Genomic DNA, 26,516 nt, shown 5'->3' on the forward strand with positions numbered 1-26,516 from the left:
GGCGATGGTGGACAAGTCAGCACTCACCGTCAACTTGCCCATAGCAGACTACATGACGGCAGCGGGAGTGCTGTTGGCGCACGTTCTGAACACGTTGTTTCTCGCCATCAACAACGGCGTGCCCGTACACGAGACTTCCGAGCGAACTGTCGAGAGGTACATCCTGGGAAGCAGAAAGTACACGTACGACGTGCGACCTTTGTCCAGCGTCATTTACACCGAACTTGCTCTCCTGGCCAGCATTCATTTCTTCGTCGAGGGCTTCCACATAGGTAGTTCGGTGTTCGGGACTGTGGGCTTGTTTTTCTCGTCCATAGCAAGCCAGATTGCCATGGCCCTTGTGCTGGGCGTCATGGGTCTTCGCACTGGCTGTGGCGTCTGGAAGACGCTCAAGATGGCCGTACTGTACTCTTCGACGACACCGTTGGGCATCATGTGTGGTCTGGCTACCGAGGACAACGCTGGCTGGATGTCTTATATGACTCTCGCCATTATTGTTTCCTTGATGGCTGGATGCTACTTGGCAGTCTACATGCAGCACATAGCCCTGCGAGAGATTAACCTCATGTCCGAAGGCAAAGGAAACCGCTGCCTCTTCTTCTTTACAGCGTTGTTGTTTCTTATATGCCTTTACTCGATGTACGAACTGTGACACCGTTGCTCACAGGTGTGCGTTTTCGTCGAGCGCAGCAAATTCAAATAAAGCCGAGGAAAAACGCATAAACGGTAAAAAGTCGCAGTTACAATTCGTTTCGTTCGTGTTTGTTTTGACTGATCGACGCAGGCCATAGCAGTTCGCTGTCGTGTATATAACAACGCAGGTATTGCAACATTCAGCGTGTTAATTGCGTGACGCTGAAGGAGACACATTACTTTGGTGGCATTACCGAAGCGACACATCTAAATGTCGGGCGGTAACTCGATCAGGCTTCAGTTCAATCAAGTGTGGCGCTGCTGATCTAGCAACATTCTTTCTCATTTGTGGATCAGACCACGCAGTAAATATCTCTGCTTCTTTTACAATAAGTCACAATAAGTCAGGTAGCCCTGGGGAGACGCCGCCAAAATACAGACATAAGGTAAAAAGACCAAACGGGGTAACAGCAAGCAGAAAGTTTAAAATAAAATTTATCTTCAAAGAAATATATAATTGAATTGCTTATTGTAGGTTCCCCGGAGCGAGTCGGTAGTACTGGTTTGAATATGCTTTAGATGTATATATGTACCGAGCGTTTACGTTAAACACGTATTATATGCAAATATACCTGCAGCCGGGATAGTTCACTGCTCTCCCATAGTCGAGTACGATGTACTCGAAATCGTTAAATAGTTTTTATAAACCCACCCATGTCTTGTTTTCATTAAATGTAGTAGCAAAGCAATAACAAATATAGCAAGAAAGAGAAAGTTCTGTGAATAAGGCCAGGAAAAGGCGGTAAGCCTTTTTTTTTTGTGCTGAGTTAAGAAAAAGCGATGTGGTTAGATTGTCTTTACAACTCGGGAGGTTAAAAAAAAACTAACAATAAAGAAGGTGTGGATTCTTGTGTATGATTTGCCATAACCTGTTCTACAAAATGCTTACAATGAATACTTAATAACGAGAAACTTGCGGAGACTTAATGTCATGCTGCAGGCATGGAGATATGAAAGAGAGCCAGTGATATCCGCATTTTCCCTTATAACTGCTGATACAGTATACATAATTCTATGCTTTTGATCACAAAAGCTACTACACGCCTTTATTTCTGAATGAGAGAAGACAGTAAAGAACACGAACGATGACAGATATTTCTCGGGAAACGTTTAGCTGCACCATGCCCACAATAAACATATTTTTCAATGCCACCACGCTCTTCACCCATTCCTCTGTGGGGTGAATGCGGGCGATCACTAAAAGAAAACCAAACCTAGTTTAGCCAACTCGATGGTTGACATATATGATTGGAATCACGGGCGTACTCAATGATCCCCTTCAGGTGGGTGGTGGGGGATAATTATTTGTCGCAGAACCATCCTCCTCTCTATCAAGTCATTGTATGGAGTATACATTGTTACCCCGTCTTCGTTGACTATATGTGGGGGGCTGCCACCCCCCCCCCCCTCAAACACACCTATGCCCAGAACACTGTTCAGACAAACGTAAGGACTGCAACCAACGGGCGCACCTCAGGCACATAATCTGAGCTTAGCTTAACATACTGCGAAGGGACCAAAAAGTACATGTAAGCGAGGCACCACTGTATTCTCCGCTGCCCAATGAGCTCAGACAGCAAGGATGAACTACAAATCATCAGGGTAGCCGAAGATGCAGCTATAGGACCCGAGCGCCATCAAAGGGAAGGGAGACTAAATCAGCCAGCTGACGCGTGCTGTTATCAATATAAAGGTGGTTTCGTCATTTGGCCACTATATACCTTTAAAAGCTGTCGTGGAACAGGCGTCGGTGGCTGGCGGTGTTGCGAAGTCTTCGCGGGGCCGGCCAAACAGCTGGCCGGAGCTGCTGAGGAGGACGCGAGCGCGCCAGCAGTTAGCATGCACGCCAGCGGGCGTATTTCCTCGCCGAGGTGGCGAGTTCAGCCTCCGCAAGAAGGCGTTGCGCAACGCACCGAGCGAGCACCCCTGACTCTGCGTCGCCCGTGTATCTGATCTCGCCTCTGTCCCACTGATCATCTTACAGCTGGGCGGGCGTTCGCCGAGGGACGCGGAGTGTATACGTAAGCAGCCTACTCGCATTCGCAGAGTATACGTCAGCCGGTGCAAGCGCCCGCTGCATGAATGAGAATATCGGATGACTGCCGTTTCTCGACTAGGCGCGTGATCGAAAATTTTATGAGGTATATACCTTAGAGCAGAGAAGGTGATTCTTAAGAGAGAAAGGAAGAGAAAAGTGAGCCCCGTAACTGTCTGTTTCAGTGAGCGACACCTCAACAGTAGCTCACAAGGGATGGGGGTTAGGAGGGATAAAAGGGGTAGGAGTAAAGGTGTAGAAAAGAGGAAGAGACGTGAGGTGGTAAGCCAGAAGGAGCGACAACAAACTGAGGGGATAGGAGAGATGGAAACACGGTCACAGGAGTCCGAGCACGGGGCACCACTTGCGAGAGCTCTTGTCGGCGTCAGTAGATGGCGTAGAGCAAGTCCAGTCGGTCAGAGTTACACTGTCGTCGAAGGTCGTCGGCGTCAGGAGGTGACGTATAGGCGAGCCCAGTCGGCCAGAGCTACGCTGACGCCGAGTCTCGTTCACCTTATACGGCGTTAAGGGTTTTCTCCTCGCAAATGCATGCACTGGGCCGCGCGTATAGATAAGATATGGTTCAGCTAGTCCCCCCCCCCTCCCCCTAACAAAAAAGAAGAAAGCAGACCCCTTCCCACGTCCTCCCACTTTTGGCTTCGTCTACTACTGGGGGCTTATCCACGGGATAGCCCGACGGGTGCCTCGAGCTCTTCGGTGTTATTGTCATAACCACGAGTAAATCTGCCGTGTCACTACTTCGGAACACTTAGCCGCCACGAAAGAAAAAAAAACTATATTGTATTAAGCTTGTTAATCCGATCTAAAGCGTTTCATATCTCAGTGAAAGTTTATTTCGCTAAGCTCAGAGGATGCGAAGGAGAACAAATCGGAGAGCTCCGGATTAACGTGCCGTCACTGATGAGAAAACAAAATGAAACAAAAGCAGTCCCCAGTAAGGCTTGAAGGGAAATACAGGATTATAATTTGTCATGTGAATGATTTTTTTTTCTAATTTGGAGTAATTTTATTACTTTGCACTTGTTTACTTCTTCAGTTGAATGAACTCATTATCCGCATTTCACACCTCTTTATTGAAACGTATACTTATTCTCAAGTTGGGTCAATCCTCTCCATTCAGTGCAAGCCATGTGCAGAGGAAAACGACAACAATTAATGGTTGAATTGGTTCATCCGCATTTGCATTTACCTCAGTTTCTACGATGTATACTTCGAAAAATCGGTACACGCGTATTTTCCACAGAATGCCATGCTGCCGCGTCAGAAAATACAATCCACGACAGGGATTGCTGTTAGTGTCTATATACGCCAAATCAGCCCCTTAACAATTTCGCCTCGACAAAAATTTCAAGTTGGCGCCCTGGCTACTTTGTGGCTACTTTTGACTTGTGTATCTGTGCATTAAATAGCCATTTTTCATACTTTCTGTGGACTAAACACGCTATTTCCAAAGCTGTTTTGTCATATTAGCCTATGTGAGCACGCGTCTATCGCCTACGAGCAAGTTAATGCGCATTAAGCTCCCCTCCCCCCCCCCCTTTTTTTTAAGCTAACACAACGCCTGCAAATATGAAGTGGCCAAGTTACATGCATATTGACAAACGTGTAACTTTAGCACGCTGCCCGCCATCTATACTGATGCATCCCAAAAGTTTCCAATTCTCAGATGCGCAGTATGTATTCTCGCGAGAGAGGACCGCTACAGAACGAAGCTGGACCCTTCATCTTAGCCAGATTTCACTATCAGAAGCTTGAGAGGTATTACGTAACAATAACTCATCAAATTCAACATGTGGCTCCAAGAAAAAAAAATGTTTTAACGTTTTATACTCGAATGTCCGCACTGACTTGTCGGCTGAAATGTTCCATAATTACTCTTCATTCGTCTATAAAACAACTGCAGCTAATCTACATAAAATATATGCACGACATACTGAATTATTATGATTTATTATTTTATTTTCAGCTCATTTTCGGATAGCAGACCAAGCAAGGAAAGAAGTGTCCTTTTATTTCTATGGCCCTCTTTATTCGAAACTATATATTATGTTGTTCGGTAATAAAAAAAAAAATCTCCCAATACAGCCTCTGTTCAATTGGCCATAAATATAGCGATAAAATGAATGGTATGGCTACTTTGGCTGCTTCTAGCTTGAGTGAGTTCTGGCTACTTTTAAAATTCACCCTACGGTGATCCTGTCCACGACTTTGTGTTCAGCAGTGCAACGCTATATCAGCGACAACCCATCTTTATCGGGTGTCCTGTCCATCGGAGTGTAAGGATGTTTCGGAAAGTCGAGTACGGTCTGTGCGACTTGGCGAAGTGCATTAAAACCACACTCCGTGGAAAACGTTCGAAGCTTGTGTACTCTCAAAGGAGTCAAACGTATTGCCATTCCACACATAAAATGTGGTGAGTCAAACCAAAATCCATATTTATTTTGGAGTTTTCCCTCCTCAAAATAAAACAGAAAAAAAAACGAAATAACCTTCTTTAATATAACTTCAGTTCCATGTGATGATACCAGTTAAGTGATAATGATCCCGGATATTAATTTTTATGTTGAACCCGGTTGTGCATCATGCTCATCCCACTTCATGAGTTCCTGCTCCTGGCGAAAAAAATAGTATTCCCGGAAAAAACAAAAGGAGAGAGCGTCCAAGAATAAAATACTCGAATACTTTTTCAGCATCTGAGGCTAACTTTTGTTATATATATTGTACAAACTATATTAACTCCATGAGGTATTTACATCGCATGCAGTAATTATTACCAACAAATGAAGAGTGAATATGGTATAGCACAGATGTCCCACTTCATGCTTAATAGCACCTTACTCATTGAACTGTATGCACATCTAATCGCGTACTTGTTAGGCTTTTATCTCAAACTATACAATGCCCATCTAATCCCGCTACCAGGCGCGAATACGTAGATGTAAGCTTACTCGTATGTCTCTTTGTTAAAGCTTCGTGCATGCACTGATGGCATGCATCCCACGCATGAATCATCGGGCTGGATCGCGATTGTGGTTTGACATTCAAAGGGTGGGTTTACACACGCATGGCACTCGGGAACCTCTGAGGGGGCCGGCGCCGGTCTCAGTTAACTGCCCGTCACTATACATACGTATACCGCGAAGTTGCTTGCGACTTGCAACAAACGGAGCCCCTCCTCCCTGGCACGTACCCCCTTCCCCTTCTCTGTGCAGCACTCATCCACGCAGCGGCTGGCTGCATTGCTGAGAGAGCGTGAGCTGTTTTCTTGTCACCCGAGAATTCTCCCACGGACGCGAACCCCTTGGCTGGGGCTGGAAATTTGCCAGGGTCGACGACGCTTCTGGTGCGCTTTGAACCGCGGTGCTTTCTTGCATCACGCGCCTTTCTTTTTCTTTTTTTTTTCCCGCTGGGTGTTTTCTTCGAGCGCCGAAGGTTCGGGCCTTGACGACCGTTCGCAGAATAAGCCCCTTAAACGACGCCGCACGCGGCCTGTCCTCCTCTCCCCGTGGTTGGCCCGTTGGCGGGCCCGAACTCTTGGTCGCAGTCCGGGCAATCCCTCCGTGTGTCACCGCCCGTTCCAGGAACCGTCACGCACCCAGACGAGTGGTGTACGAACGACTCAAACGAAATGTTGCCCGTAAACAAGAGCAGTTGCGCGCTAGGTTCCGGATGACGCGCGTCTTCCCGGTTATCTATTGCGGCTAACGGAAGCTTCCCTTGTCTGTCTCCTCGGACTCGGCGTTGAGCCATACTCGTGCGCGCACGTCAGCAAGCGGGTGTCCACTCCACTCCACGCCGAAGCTCAGCGCGGCTATCAGCCCAGTTTTGACAGCGCGAGGTCCGAGAATCGCACGGGCCTCTCCTCCTTGCTTATTCTGCTTCTCGAGTGTCTTGAGAGATATATACGCGGGGTCGCAGCCAGTTGCACGAGCATACAAGCGACTAACTGCGTACGTCTGTCGCGACGGCAGCCATGGCTTCTCCGGCGCAGCGTACTTCGTTCCTAGTGCTCGTTTTCGCTTCGGTATGCGCGGTCTGCAACGGACAAAGCCGGCTGTACGCACGGCTAGACAAAGTCGAGACACTCATCACCGAAGTTCGAGACCAGTTGCAGGTAGAGAACAATCTACGGACCACGCAGACGGTGAGCTTTCAGATGGCACTGGATAAGGTCCAGAAGCAGCTGGAAGACGTGTCGTCCAAGATGGGTCGTGTGGCAAGCAGTGGCGGCGGTGGCGGTGAAGGTTCAGTTGAGTTCAACAGCCGTCTGAGAAGCCTCGAGTCGGCCTTTAACAACCTCCAAGGTGACGTGGGTGGTAAGGTGGACACCAGCATCGCCAAGCTGACAGAGGTCGAAGCGAGAACGGCACGCATGAAGGACGACATGGACAGCAAGCTGAAGAAAGTCATGAATGGCATAAACACAATCTACGACATGAACAAGGAGCTCAAGAACACCATGAGCTCCGCTTCACGTGCCGTCGCGGAACCGGAGCCGTCCCGGAAGGAGGGTTCTCGTAACGTTGGAGGCTCGGCCGACACGTCGCTGTCTTTCCTCGTGGACACCATAGACGACACGCAAAGGAAGATGCACGAGCAGCTGGATGTCCTGAAGAACCAGATGGGCAGGAAGCTGGAAGGGCTAGAAGTGCTCACCAACAGCCTCATCGAACAGAACGATGCTCTGTTGAATGAGCTGGAGTCGCTCAAGGAACAGTGTCCCGGCATGGCCGACAATGCGCGCTCGTTGGACGCTCCGCCTGCGACTCCACGGCCTCCGAGGAAGAACACGGGAGGCCAGAACGGAACCGGAAGCTCCGAAGTCGCGAACAGGATGCTGCTGGAGATCAAGGTGAGCCAGATGGAGATGAAGAACGACTTCAGCAAGATGATGCGAGAAGTCGAGAACAGTCTCAGCGACATCAAGGAGTGTCGTGTTTCTGGAGCTCCCTCTCCTGGAAAAACTTTCGAACCCAGGTCTCCAAAAAGGGTCACCGACGGCGATGACTTGACGGCGGCGGAAAGCATCACGCCTTCGCGCAGAGCTCCAGTTTCCAGCGTCCAGTCCGTCGGCGAAAAATGTGTCACGGCCACGCACGTGATGAGCCCTCGAAACTGCGCAGACCTACGCAATGGTGGCGCGACGTGCGATGGCATCTACATCGTGTACACGCAGGGCGTCCGAGCCGTTCGGGTCTACTGCGACATGTCTACCGACGGAGGTGGATGGACGGTGAGGCTACTTTTGCATATTTAAAAAGAAAGCATAAATAGTAATAAAATACGAATGAAATACAACTTATTGTATTAGCAACAGTAGACCTGACCTTACACTATAAGGGCGTTCAATTTGCGCGCTGATACCAAGTTGAATTACCCAACTGTATAGGCAAAACGTACCTGATGTTTTTTTTTTTAATTTGCCCACTATACACGAAGCAGCTTTTCTCTTTCATAGCAGCATTCCTAATTTATCTTTCGTAGGGCAAACTCTCTCACACCCAGGACCAGCATGGAGTTACTGATGTTCATCTCTGGTGACTTCATGTCATTCGTTCAACTTCCTTCAACACTGTGCACTCAGAGCTACTATACCTAGCATATAGAAGCGGAGCATGCGAACTTTACATATTTTAATACAGCGCACCACACGTCGTTCAAATATACGCACTGAGATTTTACGCAGTCAAGCTAAGTTAGCTTATTCAGGGAGCTAGTAAGCTAAATGTGGAGGTTTACCGGAGCCCTTCACTGCTTACTGCATGTTTCATAACGATGAAATCTCTTCAACCATTTCGGTTTGACCTTACCAATTAATTATTCCGCATTGACCCTGGTGGGGAGGGGTTATCCTTGTACTTGGAGCGCATATTCGTTCTTCGAAAATACACTATTTTTTTGTAGTATTGTGGCCAGTGATCCAAAGGCACAGCGACAGCTATGATTTACATGTTCATGGTCTGTGCCCCTTTAGCACCCCCCTTCACCCCTCGCGCTGCTGACGCCCATGAATATATTTGTGAAGTGCATAGATGGACTTATTCATTGAAAATGACGGATCAAGCGCATTGCGTACGATACAATGATGCATCGAATGTTGAAACACATATATCGTGACCTTTGTCCAAACAAGCTAAGAAAGTCCGCACGGGGCTGCTCCTATCTTCTCCGCAGGTGCTTATGCGTCGGGGCAACTTCAGCCAGTGGCCGCTGACCTTCGAGACTGACTGGAACAGTTACAAGCACGGCTTCGGCGACATCGAGCGCGAGTTCTGGCTGGGCAACGACCTGATGCACATGCTGTCCACCGAGCACGACATGATGCTGCGGGTCACGCTCGAGTCGTTCGAGGGCGAGACCATCGACCTGGACTACGAGGCGTTCGTGGTCGGCTCCGAGAACGACCACTACCGGCTCCGCATCGGCTCGTACGTCGGGCCGCACCCGCGCGTCGGCAACTCGCTGCGCCGCCACAGCGAGCAGCTCTTCAGCACCGACGACCGCGACGCCGCCCGGCGCGTCAACAACTGCGCGCGCACGCACAAGACCGGCTGGTGGTTCCACAGCTGCTACAGCGTGCTGCTCACCGGCGAGTACGCGAGCGAGCGCCTCGCGCCCACCACCAAGGGCATCCGCTGGCCCTCCTGGAAGACGGTGCCCCTCAAGGCGGTCGAGATGAAGATTCGTCCCAAGAACTTCATCCCGCGCTGAACGACTCGAGCGCTTACGGCAAGCTTGCTGTTTGCATCAGTAAGAAAGTGACGCGAACGGTACATACTGTCGTAAAGTTGTCGACGCGTGTGGTCTACTGAAGCGCAATTGGAAGACTGTCTCCGTGAGATATGCATTTAGTGCGCAGCACACGTAACACACGGGCATGTAGCGTAACACGGGCATGTAGCGCGTAGACAGGATAACCACTGGTCATTAAGGGTAACTAACTGGATTCCCAGAGAAGGGAAGCGGGTTAGTGGGAGACAGAAGGTTAGGTGGGCAGATGAGATTAAGAAGTTTGCGGGTGTAAATTGGCAGCAGCAAGCACAGGACCGGGTTAACTGGCGGAACATGGGAGAGGCCTTTGTCCTGCAGTGGACGTAGTCAGGCTGATGATGATGACACGTAACACGATATGGAAGTCTTCACGGAGTCCAACGTGGCATCATTGGGGAGGATAAACAACTCGAGCGAGAAGACCGTGGTCGTGCTAGGGTACGCGTGTCTAATTTAAGTCGCGTATGCCCTTCGATGACTCGTTGTCTACTCAGTGTAGTGAAAAACTTGGATCGCGCAGTTTTCAAAGCATGTATCGGGTTGTCCCACTTTAGTAGTGCGTCGTTATTGAAAAATACGGAATTATGCTTTTGTTTTTCCGCGGTTGAAGTAGTACGCGACTTAGAACACTGGAAATGTCACCAGACTGATCCAGAAATCTTCGAGAACAACAAAACCAACATAATCCAGAGCTCCCCTTTATGTTTAAGCGCTGTTTTCGCGAACAGAAACTACTCAAAATAACTGGTAGCGGCAGCTGTGCTTATACCATTGAAATAACTGAAAAACTTTTTTTCCGGATTATATGTGAAAAAAATGAGTGTTATTTATATATTTTGTTGCTGTGACGAGTTTTTTATGATTATGCATTTGCTTTTATAACTGTGTTCGTTGATGTGACGAGAAAAACATCTCTGAGAAATTACCGCGTCCCTTGATTACCTTTATTTGAATATATGGCCCTTCAAAATTCATAGTGGCTCTCAAATCTCTTTCTACGATGCAGTGTGTAAATAAGCGAATATAAATGCGAAATAAAGAAATGGTGCAACTAGACATCACGTTGTTGGTTTTTCGCCGTCTGATATCTGCGGGCTTGCCACGACGGTTACTCGAGTGCATGCGCATTTATATAGCGTTGAAGCTTGCATTGAAGCAAAACCCGATTTCATAAAACTTGCTCGTTAACAGATTCTTTCGCATCTCTGACTCACTTTTCTGTAACTTAGGAAAGCGTTAAAAAAGTTGAAACAAAAAAGGAAGTCAAATACACGTCTCGCCAAAGTGTCACCAATCTGTCAAAGTGTGCACGGGGTCCGAAGTACGTTCGCCAAGTAGCGGGCAAAGCGAAATTCCGTTCGATAGTTAAAGAGAAGCGATGGTCGGCAGCCTGTAAAGAAGAGCATGGCTTCAGGCACCGAACAGTTAAAGATAATATTTTTCCTGAACCAGCAGCAATCAGGTGAATCGTTGTACGATCGATGTTTGCCTTCCCGTGTGACAAAAGGCTTCTTATCGGACTTGGTGACACCAATCAAGAGGTGCTCAGATGTAACAATTTTTAGTTATCTATGTCAGGCAAGCCCCACCTGCTGCAACATCGCCACCATCACCATTATGTTGCACGCGAGCACACATGAATTCAGACGCTGTTCACGACTGGCTATAGTTTATTGGACCACGAGCACCTGGTTACCTAAGTGCCATGTGATCACACTGCTTATACGGACCATATATTTGACTGCCCGCAGTAGTGTGTCACCTTGACGCCGAACTAGAGAATCGACCCCTCGTGAACTCTGGTATCAGTCCTCACAAGTTAGGCCACCGATTCAGCTCCCGAGCATGATTGTGGCATGATAACGCGAACGATGATGCTCAAATATGTATGACGAACAAATATGTGACTATAGATACCCCATCATGTCCATCAGAAAGCACGTGGTTCACTTAGAATGCTTAATACCACTTTTTTCCGTGTCTATGCACATAATGAGTATTATGAAGTAACGTGCATATCTACCAATGGTGCCGAAAGCCGGAGATGGTGGCGCATGATGCATTGAGGTTTTTCTTTTTCTAAAATTCCACAGCTATAGGTCAACTTAGACGCAAGTATGCGTAAAATTTATTAGGTTACGTCTAGATTCGCTAAGTGCCACGTAGTCCGTCTGCTCATAAATGATCTCACTTGGCGTGAAAGGAAGCGGAGAGGTCGAATTGAGAAGGTAGTGATGTCAACCGGAATGTCACCTGCTTGCTCTTATCACTGCATCATTCGCCTCTCACCTCCCAGCGTGTATGTTGGAACAAAGTGGGCGAAGTATAGTGAAGCTCCTTGGCTGCCCGTTCTTTCGTTACACCACCTCTCAGGGAAAGAAAAGGGCTGCAGAGCTGAAATGTGATGAACAGAAGGTTGCTGCTCACTATTCAAGTAATGTATTCACTTAATTTGCGTTACTTATGCACATGACCACATGCACGGAATTAATCGCTACGTATGCAAAGTTCCAGATCTAAAGGGAAATGAGGGCTCGCCCTCTCACCCACCTTCCATCGCATGGCCGCTCGAGATTCGCAGTCTAATTAAGGGCAGGTGTTTACACAAAGCAAGCTTTCTTAATTTTTTTCGTAGCGCTGAACTCGCGAATTTCGTAAATGCCGCAATTATCGCGCGCAGCGTATGCCGTGTGATCGCGATCTTCTCTTTATTACCGTATAAAAAGTATGTGCAGAGTCAAAAACGGCTAAGCTTATTGCGGCTTATAACCTGACATGAAAACCATCAGTGCATCTTTAGGAAACAGTGGTAGAAAGAAAGATATGGCTTTAGGTGGCATGGTGCATGCTACTCTATTGTACGAGCTCCTGACCATCGTCAATGGTGAGCATTTTCGTTTTCGTCGAGGGTTGCACGACAGTTTTTATACGTTTTTTTATTTGTTTATAAAGAAATCATGGTGAAAAAATCACGTAAAGTTTCCAATTATCCGAGCGAGGCTTGAAACATCAAAACCGGACGATTCAGAAGATTAGTATGGTTGCTTACAGGTTGTTTGTAGGCCTTATCTAAGCGCTGCAGGTTGTGTCTAGGTTGCTTCTAGGTCGTTTCTAGGCTTTAGCTAGGTAATGCCAGGTTGTTTGTGCGTTGATTCTCAGTGCACTGATGTTCGAGTTAGAGCCACAGACAGTCACAGACACGAGACGGATTTCCAAACTCCAGTGACGTAACCTTACGCTGAAACCAAGAGTTCGCTTCCCTTGTAGATCGACGGGCAGGTCATCGTTGGCGTAAGCCTTCTATCGCTTTGGGGTGTTCTCGCAGCTGCCGTTACTTTTCCGGTTTCAAGCTAGCATACACCTGTTGTACTTCAGTGGCGTAGCCAGGGGGTGGCGAACCGGACCCGTGCCCCCCTCTATGAAAATCTTTTTCGCCGTGGCACACAGAGTGAGAAATGACCATTTTAAAGGGTGCCCCCCCCCCCGCCCGAATTTAGGGAGGTGATCCCCCCCCCCCCCAAAAAAAAAATTCTGCCGACGGCTTTGTACGTAGTAGGGCTCCTCAGCTTGCCGCCATCGCTTCGCAGCCATTTGATGGCCTAATCTTCGTATTTAGTCGACCAGTGGTGCGATGGAACTTACCCAATTCCTCAGACACATACTCGTTTTTTATGATAGTTTTCGTGTACGCCGCCCGGCATATAACTGTAGGCCGCTCACTGACGCTGCTAAAACAATACATGCCTTTAAACTAAGGCGCAAGACTTTGGATAGACTACTGTTAGGAAAAAAAAAAGCTTCCGTCAATGGCGAATATAAAAGTTTTGGCACATCGCCAAGGCTTACTCTTTCTTGAGAATATTCGCATATGTGCCTTGACTTTGCAGTGGCTACAGTGAATCCAGGTTTTCACGACCGATTCCCGGTTATCGTGAAAGAGTATACCGTCAACTTGCAAGCCGGCGGCCACGCAATCAGCCCCTCTTTGGTGTCCTTAACCATCTCTGATGATGATGTTGATCTCCTTCCTCCTCCATCTAGAGTCCGTCACTCGTACCCAACTTCTAGCGGCTAGCACTTTAATCTCGTGAGATATACGACGACCATGTGAATATCTACACACTGGTGCTCTGACCACGCCTACCAGCTTAGCAATGCCTATTGTCTTAAAACGAAATAGACTTACTATATGAAATTCCGCATGGACGTAGTGAGAGCTATTGCGACGAACTCTAATGGTCTCTTTCCTACCATAACGAACTATGTCGCTGATCTGACAGCTCAAAACTAAGTCATGCATTCTGTTTCAATGGTTTTTTGAAGTCTTCTTCAGAGGCCTCAAACGTTCTTTACATCCAAATATAGTATAAGAGCATGAACATATCGGACAGATGAGAAAAGAATTACCTTGCTTTGGAGTAAAACGTGGAGCATAATATTTCAGTGGCTTCAAAAGCACTGTAGCATTTACGGTAACTGCATCGAATATTCGCTGACAAAGTTTCCAACGTGCTCATGCAAACATTCAGACGCTTTCAGTTAATTTGGCACGTAGTTGGCTGACTGACTGCATAAGTTTATTTGGTACTGAAAAGGCGATGAATCCCAAGGGGCCTCGTCTGCGTGCCGCGCCAACGACGGGACCGGGAGTTTAAACTCGATAACCAGTATAGATGAGTGGTACAAAAAAAAAAGTTTCTCGCGCGACAGTGGAAGCTCTGATATGTGGCTGCTTCAATACTCATGGCTGCAACACGCCTTTCTTTTTTTTTTTGCTTTGGAATGACCCAGTAAACCAACATACAAGACTATTGTATCTGAAGAGATTCTTGGCCATATTCAAACTTTTCCTTAATGTGACTTCCAAAGCCACTCTCAGCAAACCACGCTAGACGGCTAGACCCTATCGCAAATCTAGATGGGGACGAAAGTCCTTGAACTATGGCCTCATCTAAGGTGCAAAAAGCTATTCTGACAATATTGTAGCTTTTTAGGTGCATCAGTGACCACTTATGCAACCTCCTGCGTGCCCCAGGGATGCCCCTTTCGCTCCTTCTGCAACAAACCACGCACTTGTCCGGTTGACTTCTCTACATCTTCTCACTCGCTCTTCCCTCCCCCCTCTCGCTTTCTGCACGTTTATCTAAGTCTTTTCGATAAAGTGTTTTAGTAAGTTACGCAGGTACGATATCACTCCTTATTTCCCGCTCCTAGTGAATAAGCTGTTCACAGTTCCAGAGACAGTGAGTCTACTGAACGACAGGTTCCTCGTTAACAATGTGTATAGGCTCCATGACAAGCAACAATAAGGCGTAACAACCCCAAAGTCAATTTAAAAAAAAAAAAAACTTTCGTAGTGTTGGGTCACCTTCACTGGAAAATGCACGACGGCCGGTAAAAGAGGAGCCGTACTGTGACACCATGCCGTATTTGTGTACCGTATTTAACTAGACCCTATATTTAGTGTTAACAGTCACATTCACGGAGCGTAGCCAGCAATTCTTTACGGAGGGTGTCCTGCCGCCTTTTGCGTACGTGTGTGCGTGCGTGTTTATATACTCATGCATTTAAAAGAAACCTGGCCTGCTTTATATCCCCTCAAACTTCCATTTGACTTCTATTGCAGTTAGAAATCAGAACTCGACAGTGATTCGTACTATCACGCTATACTAAGCGGCTCTCTTTTGTTTGGTGTCGTAGCACAGTCAAATATAATCTGTCTCGGCTCGGCAAGCTTCACTGCACTGTTCACCAGCATTCTCGACGCATACAGGCCGACCTTGCAAAAAAACGACCCGCTCTTCATAGGAGACGGTGATCGCCTGGGCATCGTTGACCTACGCCGCGGAAGAGTGCACGGTCTGAACGGAACGTACTTCAGGGGCAATTTCACAGTGAGGTACACTATACTCACGCTTCATGTGTTTTTCTGCATGCACAGTGTATAGAAGTAAAATGCGAACCAAACGCGAAGAAGAGTGTCCCAAACCATATACAACAGAAGGATCCACAGCTCCATGCGGTACATCATGCGAGCGTATGATGGTGTCATTGCGTAGACTACAAAGGTAAGAAAGTTCCCAAGGTTCCAGTGATAGAGGGACAATGCAATTTCATTACATCAAAGTGTTTCAAAGTACTCGTGATACTAGAAATATCCACAAACGTGCCCACTTCGTCAAAGAAAAAACAATGATGGAGTTGTCTGGGGTTCACCTTCCACAAGAGCTCCTCTATATGGCGAAGATGCTTGCCATAGGATAAACGAGTCGGTATCTTCGTGTGAGGCACAGATGAGATTGAAAAGCCACGAAAGAAGATCCTGTTTTGCTGTCCTATACACTGGGCTATAAGTAAAGCTGCGTTTTTCTCCGGCGCTGATGTTGCAGGTGACGCATGTGTGGGAACCAGTGGAATTTGTCTTTCAGAAAGTGGGGGCATTTTGTGAATGTAGCTTTTGATCCTTAATGTCGTAGGAATAATAGCATTTACATTGACTTCATCTGTACAGATGCAACGAGTCGCACATGGACCTGTTCTTCCCCCTCATGGTGGTGAGACCTCGCATCGTCTATGACATGAGACAAGCGATGCCCTTACTGCCGATTAGGGGTGAACTGCGCATCACCATGGACCAAATCGATCTCGACATCGGTCTTGTGGCCGCGAAGCAGAAGGGACAGAGTCGCCCCCTGGTAGACCATCTAGAGATCCAAAGACTGGAGGGTTTTGGACTGAGGTTCCACCACATGGGTCTGCTCGGTTGGATTCTCAATGCCATTGCCGAAACGGCTCACAGTGTCTACGGTCAGCCTATCGAAGACTTCTTCGAGACTCTTCTATGGAGGGCATTGCAGAGATACGCCGATAACAATCCACTTCCCTTCTAGGAGTCACATAGATCATCTTTACAACTGTGGATTGTAGTTCCCCGGCACTAAGGAGCAAACCAAGGCTTCCGGTTGCTAGCTCCAGCCACATCCACCCCCACATTGGCTCCACATTGTTCACTGTACCACTTTCTGTACGTGCATCGATTTAAAACGTGAGACATGTTGCAATCTATTTGTGCCAGAACTAACCGTGCATGTTGTTCCAGTTTGTGATATAACGAATACTTTCGCAGCTTGTAGCATGACAGCGGGCTCTGTTGCTAATATGGGACGAATCCAGATGAGAAAAAATACAATCAGAAACTTCTTTGTGTTTTTTTTCACTACTGTAGATGTATTCAGTTGTATTTCTAAGAATTGTGGGTAAAGTTGATGCAAATTTGATCAAAAATTGGCAAACACTAGGAAAAAGATAAGGAAAGAAACTATTAAACAACTGCCTGAGCTCGAGCACTCCATGGCATTGCGTGTGAATGTTACAAAGAAATAGTTAAGTCACACTTATTTTCACAGCGAATTGACGTGGTGGGTATAAATGCGAGCATGTTAATAGTAACGATGTAGTCGCGTGGTGAGAAGGCTGTCGTGCGTCCGCGTTGACTGTAGTAATCGGTTATATATAAAAGACCTAGCATACAACATTTCTGTTTATGCCTGTTTTTCACGTCCCGTTATAACAGATTATAATTGACGGAAAGCCGGACATTTATGGGTGAGCTGGACTTTGGGGCAGGTCAGTGGCGTAGCCAGGGAGTGCCACGCCAGGCTCCCCCCCCCCCCTTTCCCGTGAAAATTGTTTCGCCCTAGCCTCCAGAGCACAGAGTGAGACCCTTGACCCCACCTGCCTGCGCCCCCCACCCCTTCAGATCAAAGTAGTGCCCTCCCTCTCCTTCAAAAAAAAAAAAATTCTGCCTACGTCCCTGGGATCGTTTATAATGGTGCAATCATCGAATTCACTACGTTATCAAGCGTTAACCTAGACATTAAACAGCCCTCGGCAGTAACACCGGTACCAAACAATCTTATCTGATTCGTACAGACAGTACCAACTCGCTAAGCACATAGCCCGACTGCACCAGTAGCATCACTTGTCTAGTGTCCAGGGAAGGCGCGTGTTGGAGATTTATCAGAAAGGTAGCGGTGCGGTCTCGAGGAACTGCTGCATGACACGCATTATGAGAACCCTGAAGAACTCCATGAGTGGCATGGGCACCAGCTGGTACACCAGGGTCAAGCCGGTGGTCAGCGCCGACGACACGGGCCCCATTCCAGTGATCTCCATCTGCAACAGTGGTGCACGTAACATGCTTTACAGATCCCTGCGACATTTTTTTTTCAAGTAACCATCGAATGGCTTCTCTATCACAGTTTGTTGCTTCACAAATAAACCACCGCAATAATTTATGGAATACGTCATGTACGAGCGCAGTAGAGAGATTTGTCGCGCTCTTGACGTGCTTTCTGTGTATACATTCGTTCCCCGGCGAGCGCGCTGAGAACTACACATGTTGGGGGGAGGGGGGGGGGGTGTTATGACAAAGGTACAAGAAGCGTTACGTCCGTGCGGCAGAGCATGTGATAACCCTGAGCATTTTGTTTTCTTGTTTTCTTAGAGATGTCGGCTCCCTTTCAGCGTAATCACGAGTACGCTGGTGTAATTACATGTGTGTGCATAATTACAGACTTTTTCAAAAACGACTCCCTGGGCGCCGCGCCATAATCCTCTTTAGGCTGCGCAAATTGGCGTGACCCCTCAAAAAGGCACTGACAAGGCTGCGCCCTTCGCCTTCGTACTCCCGCGCGCAGCCCATCGTGGCGGTGTTTTTTTCTCTCCTGTGAAAAGATGTATAGCGCTACAGAGTACATGGATGGATGGATGGATGGATGGATGGATGGATGGATGGATGGATGGATGGATGGATGGATGGATGGATGGATGGATGGATGGATGGATGGATGGATGGATGGGTGGGTGGATTGATATGGCTGTGTCCTTTAGATCGGGCGGTGGCTAACGCCACCAAGCCGTAATACTTCGTGAACCAAAAACTAGACTTATTTTTTTTCCCTTTAAATAGTGAGTTAGAGGACTCGTACTTTGCAGTGAAGGGTTTAATTTTCAGCGAAGGGCACACAACGCCACCTCGAGGCGACTGCGATAACTATACAGTTCACGATGCTCAAATAAGCCGATCTCTCTAAGCCTAACTGATGCCATAAGCCACACTGCGCGTATGACATCGTTTAATGGTCGTGGGATGAGCGAGCCATTTCTAGCTGACTTCGAAACTTACTTTTTAAAATTCCACGACGCATGATGCGCTGCAATGTTTGGCTCATATGTTTGCAGGAGCCTCGGCTTGTGATCGGCCGCATTTTCTAGCCACGTTAAAAAATGTTTTACAACCCTTTTAGAAGGCCTAAATACTGGTGCATCGAGGTGCGCGACGTGCGAAACACGACCAAAAAGGCTACAACGAGGATCGTGCGGGAATGGGTGTTCCAGTTGGCAGACGCCCCTTTATGGTTTTCGTTTGGAATCCGGGCTTCGGGCTTGATAGCACAGGGGGCCGTACGACGATGTGTGTTGTCACATCAGAACGGAGAGGCCGCGCAGCCTTGAAGATGAGGAATCTGTTGACGGCGGACGCATGAATGCAGCCTGCAAATCTTCCCGGCAATCGCTCCGCCCCAGCGTCGCCTTCGACGGGCTTCTTTCGGTGAAGGTAAAAACCCTACAGGCAAGTCGCTGTGACCATAATCATTTGAAAGCGTTCCCATAGCGTGGGACAGGCGGAATAAACGGCGCGAACGACGAGTCTAGGCAGGACGAAATATGACGACTTATGAACCATCCTGTGCGTGATGCACGGTTTGGGATTTTTCGGCACTTTTATTTCTTTGCTGAGTGTCGTTACTTTCTCTCAACACAGATATTTATTCTGGTAATGGGGCTCTGACTGAAATATCCACTTGTCATTCAAGGAAATTCAAATTCCCTATGATTGTACACTCTTAGAAAAAAGTTAGTAATCAGTTAGTAAGCGCGCATGTTTACTAGTTTCCGGAACATTTTACTACCTTCACGGCGTACTTTTACTAGCTACCAGCTAGTACAGCTAGTAATTTTAGCCGTTACTAACCAGGGAACCTTTCTTAGTGTTTTTAACTAAGCAACTACTAAGCCACCTACGTTGCCAGATCAGTCATAGATGCTGCAGTACATTTTTCCGTAATAGCGACATCGTAAGCAAAATTCAGGCAAGCTCTAATTTTATCGACTACCTTCGAATAGAAGTATCGTGCTACGTAATGGCACGCACATAAGTAAGTAAAAGGGGACATGATGATGCATAGAAAACAACAGTTATCTTATAAATTCTGCGGCTACCGACCAGTGCACGGTGTGTGGTCCCAAAGCAGGGGTATGTGTAGTCTTCAAACTGCTGCTTCAGTAGAATCACAGAACACTTGTAGAATTCTGCTATCATGCTCCAGCAATGGACGTAAGTTTTTAGCGGGACGGCTTAGTGCTCTCCCATAGTTGAGTACGAAGTACTCGAAATTGTTGAACATTTTTCCAAACACGTCCAAATATTGAAGATTTATCTGTGCATGCATTTGCATGCGTGTTCTCGTGATCCGCTCATATGAGTTGTCCTACTCATATGAGCATATAACCATGTGAGTATAAGAATCATATGATCATGCATATTCACGTGATTTGATCGTATGATTTTGTGTCAATTCTCTATAAGTATGTTGATATGCTGCGCACTTACCCCAGTATAGTTACATGGCGTAATTAAGAACCATCAATATATTATGGTGGTCATGTCAATTCGTATTTATATCCTATACCATTGTAATAGAATAATATTATTATGGCCACGCACACGAACATTTAACAAAATAGGCGTAAACCTCTATTTGCGGGAGTTACTAACAATTTAGTAATGAACTAACCAATCGAGTCAGCTCTATTCGCTTACTAACTTGGTAGTAATTTTAACTACCCAATGACGTAGGGCTTTTACCCAGCCTGTTAGTATTTGGGCTACATGTTGGTTACGAGCAAAATCAGGTGGTGCCTTTCACTAGGGTTACTTTTACTAGCTCCATTTACTAGCTGGTTAGTGGATTCTGTGACAAGTATCGGGCTAGTACTTAGTGAATATACCAACCTTTTTTTTCTAAGAGTGTATTCTCAATAAAGTAGGTTTATAAGTTAATGCCTCATTATACAAATATTGTGGTTCGTAGCCATTCTCCCAAAGTCTAAAATTTCATTCTCGCATAGTATGTCAATATGTGTTTAATCAAAAGATCTGCGTTCACGCGTTGTCCACTGCTAATCTCCGTGAATCATTCGGCAATCAGGACAGCTTTTTTATGACGTGCCTTGCGAATAGCGTACCTTGAAACCTTGCGTCGACCAGAAGCTCAGGTCACCGATGTATGGTTTGAGGTCCCCAGTGCGATCCTTTGGTAACCGGAGGACCACGTTGGCCCCGAAGAGCTCGAAGCGTGCCTTAAGCTCTCCAGAGAGAAGGCCTCCTGGCAGTTCGTAGTCGAACACGACGTCCGGGTTGCGCATACCCACGGGAAACGTGATCGAGATCCATTCCGGATCAGTAGTGCAGTCCACTTCAATTTCGCCGTTGAAGAACGCCGTGTGCACCTGCGCACTCGTTAATGTTAACAACATCCTATGAAATCTCAATGTAGTTGTTCATGGCGTTACAGCTCTTCTTGATCGTTACGTACAGAGAGTAACGCAAGCACGTACATTAGCGGGTGGTCGAAATCAGTTTACTTTCTCTTCGTTGATTGACAGAAGTCGCACAACAGATGACATCTCATCGAGCAGGAATGACTAAAGGAGACCAACGTTAACGACGGTAAGCGCGACGTGCCCGACGGTGCACGTCCTTGCCAGTCGTGTCATTCATGTCTCCTCCTACACAATCATAGCCGAAGAAAATAAACCTCAGCATGTGCAGTCGCTCTGGTCATGGGCCTCTCGACCAGAATGACAATTTGCCAGCATCGTTTTGCGAGCTACTTAGTCGCAACGGAGGACATTGCGAAACTTTCCAAGAATCGCAGACCATAGCACGATTGGCTTAACGCGGCATCACAAGGGTGGTGGTGAGTGGACTTTTTTTTTAAATTCACATCCAGAGAAGATGCAGGGCAGACTCTGCACCACCCGGCTAGTCCCTTTCAGGGACCACCGAGCTTGATGTTCCGACTGTCATTGTGTCTACACTCCGGACGACTGAACCCCGGCCATCCAGAGTGCATACACTGGACAGTGAGGCCACATACATAAAGCGTCCTAAAATAAACAAGAAGGGACTCTGGCGCTGCGATAGTTAATCGAACATGAAAATGCTAGGGAGTACACGGACTTGCCTAGTCTTCGTACTTGCGGGAAGCGAATCACACTTGTGGCTTCGGTTTTGTTTCGAGGAAAAGAACAAACCCTTTTGAACTTCGTGACCCAATTCGAAATGGTAAGCCTAAAATATTAGGGTGGTGAAGTGCAACTGCTGAACACTGACCGATTGTTGTTTCGCGAGTAGCTTCAGGCCATGCGAAGCCAAAAGAACCGTAAAATACGAAGACAAGGTAAATACGTGTACTACCCATGATTCCCATGGTAGCTGAAGTGCCATGCGTTGCAGCTCCCATAGACAATAGCGCCAGAGTTCACTTTATGTGTATATTTAGGAAACACTACGGCCGCATACGGCACAAGACTGACGTACCATGACGCTGTGTGTGCTCCACCTCTTCTCATCTCTTTATTAAATCCTTGCCTATTCCTTTCTCCTGTGTTAGGTAGCATGCAGATTTTTTTAAATACTGGTTTGCATTCCAGCCTTTCCCCTCTCTCCATTTTTCCTTCCTTGTCGCGCTAGTTCGGCGGTTCACTGAACAGCATGGGTCTTATGATTTTGATATCGATTTGTACTCAAGTCTACAGAGTTACACCATGGAAAAGGAGGACAAAATGCTCAACGCCTCGCAGGATCCTCCTACCTGACGCAATATCCTCACGTGAAGTAATTTCAGAAATATTTCCGTTCGTAAGAACAGTTTTTCATTGCTTTGACGCATTCGATAAATTGAATTTCCAAAGGTAAAGCACCAACAGTGATAACAATGCTGCTTACAGCATGAGAGTTAGAACGAAGCGATCACGGTCGAGGAATTCTTCTACTGCAAACGCGTCATGATTGTTGTTATTATTTAATATTAAAATATTTTGCGAAAGCGTACTTCTGCTCATACATGGTCATACCAAGGAGAAACCAGCTTCGAGGAAAGTTCTTCGCTCCATTCACGAACAGTGTTGTAAAAGCCCCACGGCACAGCAGTATTCAGGGCCTGAATGAACAAGCTGTTTTGTACGCCATTTGGCGCGTATTTAATCGTGCTTATGGCGCAGCTAAGAATGCTCGAACCAGGCTAATTTTCGTAAGCCAGCGTTATTGTTCTCTAATATTGCACTTGTTATGCTATTGCGGTGCGTCATGTGCAAAACTTGCCGCAAAATTACATTTTTAAAATTACTTACTTACAATATGAGTTATTCAGGACAAATTTTTCATATTGGGTACCTAATTATGTATTACGTATAGCCTCTCTAAGCTTGTAAGGCCGTGTCAACCCCTCTAGTTATCTATCATCTACATTTTATTCCTACACCTACATCTTGAAGAGCTTTTAAAGTTTCAAGTTGATCGAGTATGTGTGCGACTTACTTATGTAACGCAATGCCGACAGTTTTATACAGCACAAACAGTAAAGTGAGACGTCGGGGATCACAACGTGCGCTTACAACGTTTACTCGACTGTAACAGCGATGTCACACACCGCGAAAGACAAGACTGGACTATGACTGAGTGTGCGCGCGTGTGCTGCCGAATGTGCTGTTTCTCTCTTCCCTCTCTGCTCTCTTTCATCTCCCCCATCCCTCTCCCATGCGCAGGGTAGCAAACCGGCTGCCTATAGGCTGGTTAACCTCCTTGCCTTTCTTTTCTCTCTATTTTCCTTCCTTCACAACGTTTACTCGTCTCGGTGGTCTGTCTGCGTGGCTTGGTGTTGTTAAGCCTTATCGTGTGGATGATGACTCCTGACGAGACTATAAGGGTAAAATCCCGGAGCGCAGGCAATTTTTTTTCGGGGGGGGGGGGGGGGAAGGGGCTAGCATTTATGTATATTCGTGCGTCTGTGTGTGTGCGTGTATACTTACGTATACAAATCTGATAAAAATTCGGGGTGGGTTAATTCTCCCCTCCCCAACACTCCCATGCATTTGCCAATGATATGAGGTGGACCGCAACCTGTTTATTACATGTTATTCAATTTCACAGTCAAGCTTCTTTGTACTGAAAGAATACGGATGTTTTAGTTATGTTCAGTATGCGAAAGTCAAACTGTTCAACTATTGTGTAAAAGTTGGATGTTTTCAATGCGTTCTGTATGCTAAGCTAACACGTGGTTAATTGTTTGTATAACTTCGTCTCCTGCCTGTATATTTATGCGTCATTTTACAGTTGCGTGAATCCATACGAGCACTCTGCTTAAGATCCAGATGTTTCTAACGTGTTCTTGCTTGATCGTATATCATATATTAGGGTTCGATTAAACTTAATTGAAAAATAGTTGAAAAAAATACTGTCAAGCTCTTTCGCACCGAATTCGCAAGCGCTATGCACGAAATAGTTCTCAAAGAAAGAACATCAAGACAACCTTGGAAGGAACAGAGTGTACAGAAGAAGACGAGGGCAAGGAAAAGGGGGCGCACACACGCAGGACTGACTTGCAACCCTTTATCGCTGCGTGTGCAGCGCATTTATCTCTGTGTGGGCGTCACCATTACTTGTCTTTTACTGCGCTGTGTTCCTTCCGGTGTTTGAACAACGCACGCAAGCTTCTGTACCAGGACACCACGCGCCAACTGGCGCTGCTCACGTTCACTCCCCTGCCGTTCTTGAGGATGATGACGCCCAGGTTCTGCGTGCCTCCGATGTTGATGGGCTCGTTTTCCTTGATGCGCTGGCGGTTCCTCTCGAGCAGCGTGCTAACCAGCGTGGTGACCACTGCGTTGCCAAGGCACAGCAACTTGGTCTGCCGCCGTTGTCTGGAGAGATGGACGCCGCCTTCCCCGAAACAACGCTGCGGTGTCCGGACCAGCCGCGCAACGCTAGAAGCGACCGCATTAGCGCCAGCATCCTGCCAGCCTCCATTGGCAAGGAGGTGTTGGCAAATAGGTGCACCGTGAATGGCGGTCGCCTCGGCGATTGTGAACAGCGCCAGCAGAAGAAGTCTAACGCTCATGACGCACCTCTTCTTTCTGTTGGGTGCGCGATATGACAGACGCAGTTAAGCGGCTTATTGTGCTGCGACGTTGATAAGAGAGAGAGAACAGCATAGAAGGACAGATGATTAATTGATATGTGGTGTTTAACGTCCCAAAACCACCATATGATAATGAGAGACGCCGTCGTGGAGAGCTCCGGAAATTTCGACCACCTGGGGTTCTTTAACGTGCGCCCAAATCTGTAGAAGGACAGAATGTTGGGCGAATTGGTAAATCACGATGAAAAAATTGCACGAACAAAACACGGGACAAGACGAAGGAAACTACAGGACACGCGCATGCCCTGCAGTTTTTTTTTGTTGTCTTGTCTCACGTTAGTTTTTCGTGCTATTTTTTCCTCAGTGAGAAAAACGATGGGAAGGCAGTGGCGTTCACCAGCTTGTACCTTATTTGCTACCCCACACAGTGAGGATAGGCAAGGACATGAAAAGAATAAAGAAAATAACAAAGAAAAAGAGGACAGCTACAGTAGAAGCTCGTTGATTTGGATTTCACGCCACAATAAAAAATGTCTGATGTAACCGAATGTTGAATTATCGAAAGTACTTGAAAACGACAAAAAAAATGGCCTGTTTCATCAAAACATATTCATTTTATTTATTCTACGTAAATTCTGTACTTACTTTGTTTAGGAGCAGGGTAAAAGCCGCAATTTATTCATCCTCTGACTTAATTTTCACTGCAACAACTGCGCCAGACTCCTGTTTTTACTTCGCCAATGCCGATAGTGTGAGTGTGTGGGAGGGGGGTTGCCGTCTCTTTCCCTCATTATGTGGGCATGGATGTCTAGGTCACGAAACAAACTATCTTCTGGTACATACTATGCCAAGGGAGCCTTGGGAGCCTGTTCTCGCTCGAGCCAACTTGGATACCCAGAAGCTGGAAGAACGGTTTGAAGCGAAACTTGGCGTAACGTTTACTCGAGCAAATGTTTGTTTGAAACGCACGCATGGGAGACGGGTTGGGCTTTGTGTAAGTTTCATCATTGTAACTTACACCATGGTTTCATTGCAGATGCACGAGCCGAAAGAGTGTTCCCACTAGACGCGTGGTAGAGCGTTGCGGGTGGTGGAGAGGGTGAAGTGAGAGAGAAGTGTGTTACTAGCGCAACTGTGGACGCTGCGGCGAGTGTGCAGGGTGTGAGGGAGAGAGTGACGTCAGCATGCACTGACGAGGGAAGCGTGCGAGGGAAGCGCGACGTCAACGCGCGGCCGAGGTGTGACCTACTTGGCACCACTCCAACGCCTGCGGGGAAGGGAACGCGTTGCGGCGCGCTCGTATTGACACACGTACGGCGTTACACACGTGAGTCAAATTGCTGCTTCGCATCTAAAAGCAGGTTAAAGGCGAATAAGACAGGACGGGAAAGTAGAGACAAAAGAGAGAGAGACGAGAAAGGCATGTAGGTCAAAACAGACGCACCTCAGAGGTGCTACCCCGCATGGAAGGAAAAAAATAAGGTGACAGAGAGAGTGAGTAGAGGAGAGATAACACCATTCAAACAGTGTAAGTATGCACTGATGAAATACATGCAAATGCAACTGACAATGTCAGGAATGCACACATACTGCTTAAAACAGTAAAAATGACCGAAAGTATTTCAGTGGGCTACAGTTGGTACAGCATAACCTGTTGTATGGCGACGTTGTCGCTTATGGGGAGTATACTAAGGACACTACACTGCCAACAAGTGATCTCAGCATAGCTG

General features: G+C 47.0%; 4 protein-coding genes across 4 annotated transcripts in view; 2 read left to right on the forward strand and 2 right to left on the reverse strand.

Annotated features, from left to right (window-relative positions):
* The window catches only part of LOC119188198 (uncharacterized), a 28,637-nt gene extending 26,084 nt beyond the window's left edge, over positions 1–2,553 (reverse strand). The window contains exon 1 of the mRNA XM_037436128.2: positions 2,415–2,553. The gene's annotated coding sequence lies outside the window, so the exon portion shown is untranslated. The remainder of the gene's footprint in view (positions 1–2,414) is intronic.
* Positions 2,554–6,574: 4,021 nt separating this feature from the next.
* Positions 6,575–9,569, forward strand: LOC119188197 (uncharacterized). Its single transcript, XM_037436124.2, has 2 exons — positions 6,575–7,982; positions 8,924–9,569. Exons 1-2 carry the CDS (start codon positions 6,723–6,725, stop codon positions 9,458–9,460), a joined length of 1,797 nt encoding a protein of 598 aa, XP_037292021.2. The 5' UTR covers positions 6,575–6,722; the 3' UTR covers positions 9,461–9,569.
* A 309-nt stretch (positions 9,570–9,878) lies between these two features.
* LOC119165063 (uncharacterized) lies at positions 9,879–17,822 on the forward strand. Its single transcript, XM_075868703.1, has 3 exons — positions 9,879–9,958; positions 15,168–15,419; positions 16,032–17,822. The coding sequence occupies exons 1-3, from the start codon at positions 9,879–9,881 to the stop codon at positions 16,408–16,410; spliced, it is 711 nt and encodes a 236-aa protein (XP_075724818.1). The 3' UTR covers positions 16,411–17,822.
* Positions 17,295–24,860, reverse strand: LOC119165073 (uncharacterized). Its single transcript, XM_037417269.2, has 3 exons — positions 24,400–24,860; positions 20,831–21,094; positions 17,295–17,695 (listed from the first exon to the last, which is right to left on the reverse strand). The coding sequence occupies exons 1-3, from the start codon at positions 24,763–24,765 to the stop codon at positions 17,540–17,542; spliced, it is 786 nt and encodes a 261-aa protein (XP_037273166.2). The 5' UTR covers positions 24,766–24,860; the 3' UTR covers positions 17,295–17,539.
* Positions 24,861–26,516: the final 1,656 nt, after the last annotated feature.

The sequence above is a fragment of the Rhipicephalus microplus genome, chromosome 1 (genome assembly GCF_043290135.1).
Source record: "Rhipicephalus microplus isolate Deutch F79 chromosome 1, USDA_Rmic, whole genome shotgun sequence".
Classification (NCBI taxonomy): Eukaryota; Metazoa; Arthropoda; class Arachnida; order Ixodida; family Ixodidae; genus Rhipicephalus; species Rhipicephalus microplus.

Bases quoted from the DNA above. Each gene is read 5' to 3' on its own strand.
- LOC119188197 (XM_037436124.2), top strand. From the start codon at position 6,723: ATGGCTTCTCCGGCGCAGCGTACTTCGTTCCTAGTGCTCGTTTTCGCT. The intron at 7,983-8,923 runs GTGAGGCTACTT...TCTTCTCCGCAG, and splicing joins CCGACGGAGGTGGATGGACG to GTGCTTATGCGTCGGGGCAA.
- LOC119165063 (XM_075868703.1), top strand. From the start codon at position 9,879: ATGGAAGTCTTCACGGAGTCCAACGTGGCATCATTGGGGAGGATAAAC. The intron at 9,959-15,167 runs GTACGCGTGTCT...AGAACTCGACAG, and splicing joins AAGACCGTGGTCGTGCTAGG to TGATTCGTACTATCACGCTA. The intron at 15,420-16,031 runs GTACACTATACT...TCATCTGTACAG, and splicing joins AGGGGCAATTTCACAGTGAG to ATGCAACGAGTCGCACATGG.
- LOC119165073 (XM_037417269.2), bottom strand. From the start codon at position 24,765: ATGAGCGTTAGACTTCTTCTGCTGGCGCTGTTCACAATCGCCGAGGCG. The intron at 21,095-24,399 runs GTGAGCAGCGCC...ACGAGTGCGCAG, and splicing joins AGAACGGCAGGGGAGTGAAC to GTGCACACGGCGTTCTTCAA. The intron at 17,696-20,830 runs GTACGCTATTCG...CCACTGTTGCAG, and splicing joins GGTCGACGCAAGGTTTCAAG to ATGGAGATCACTGGAATGGG.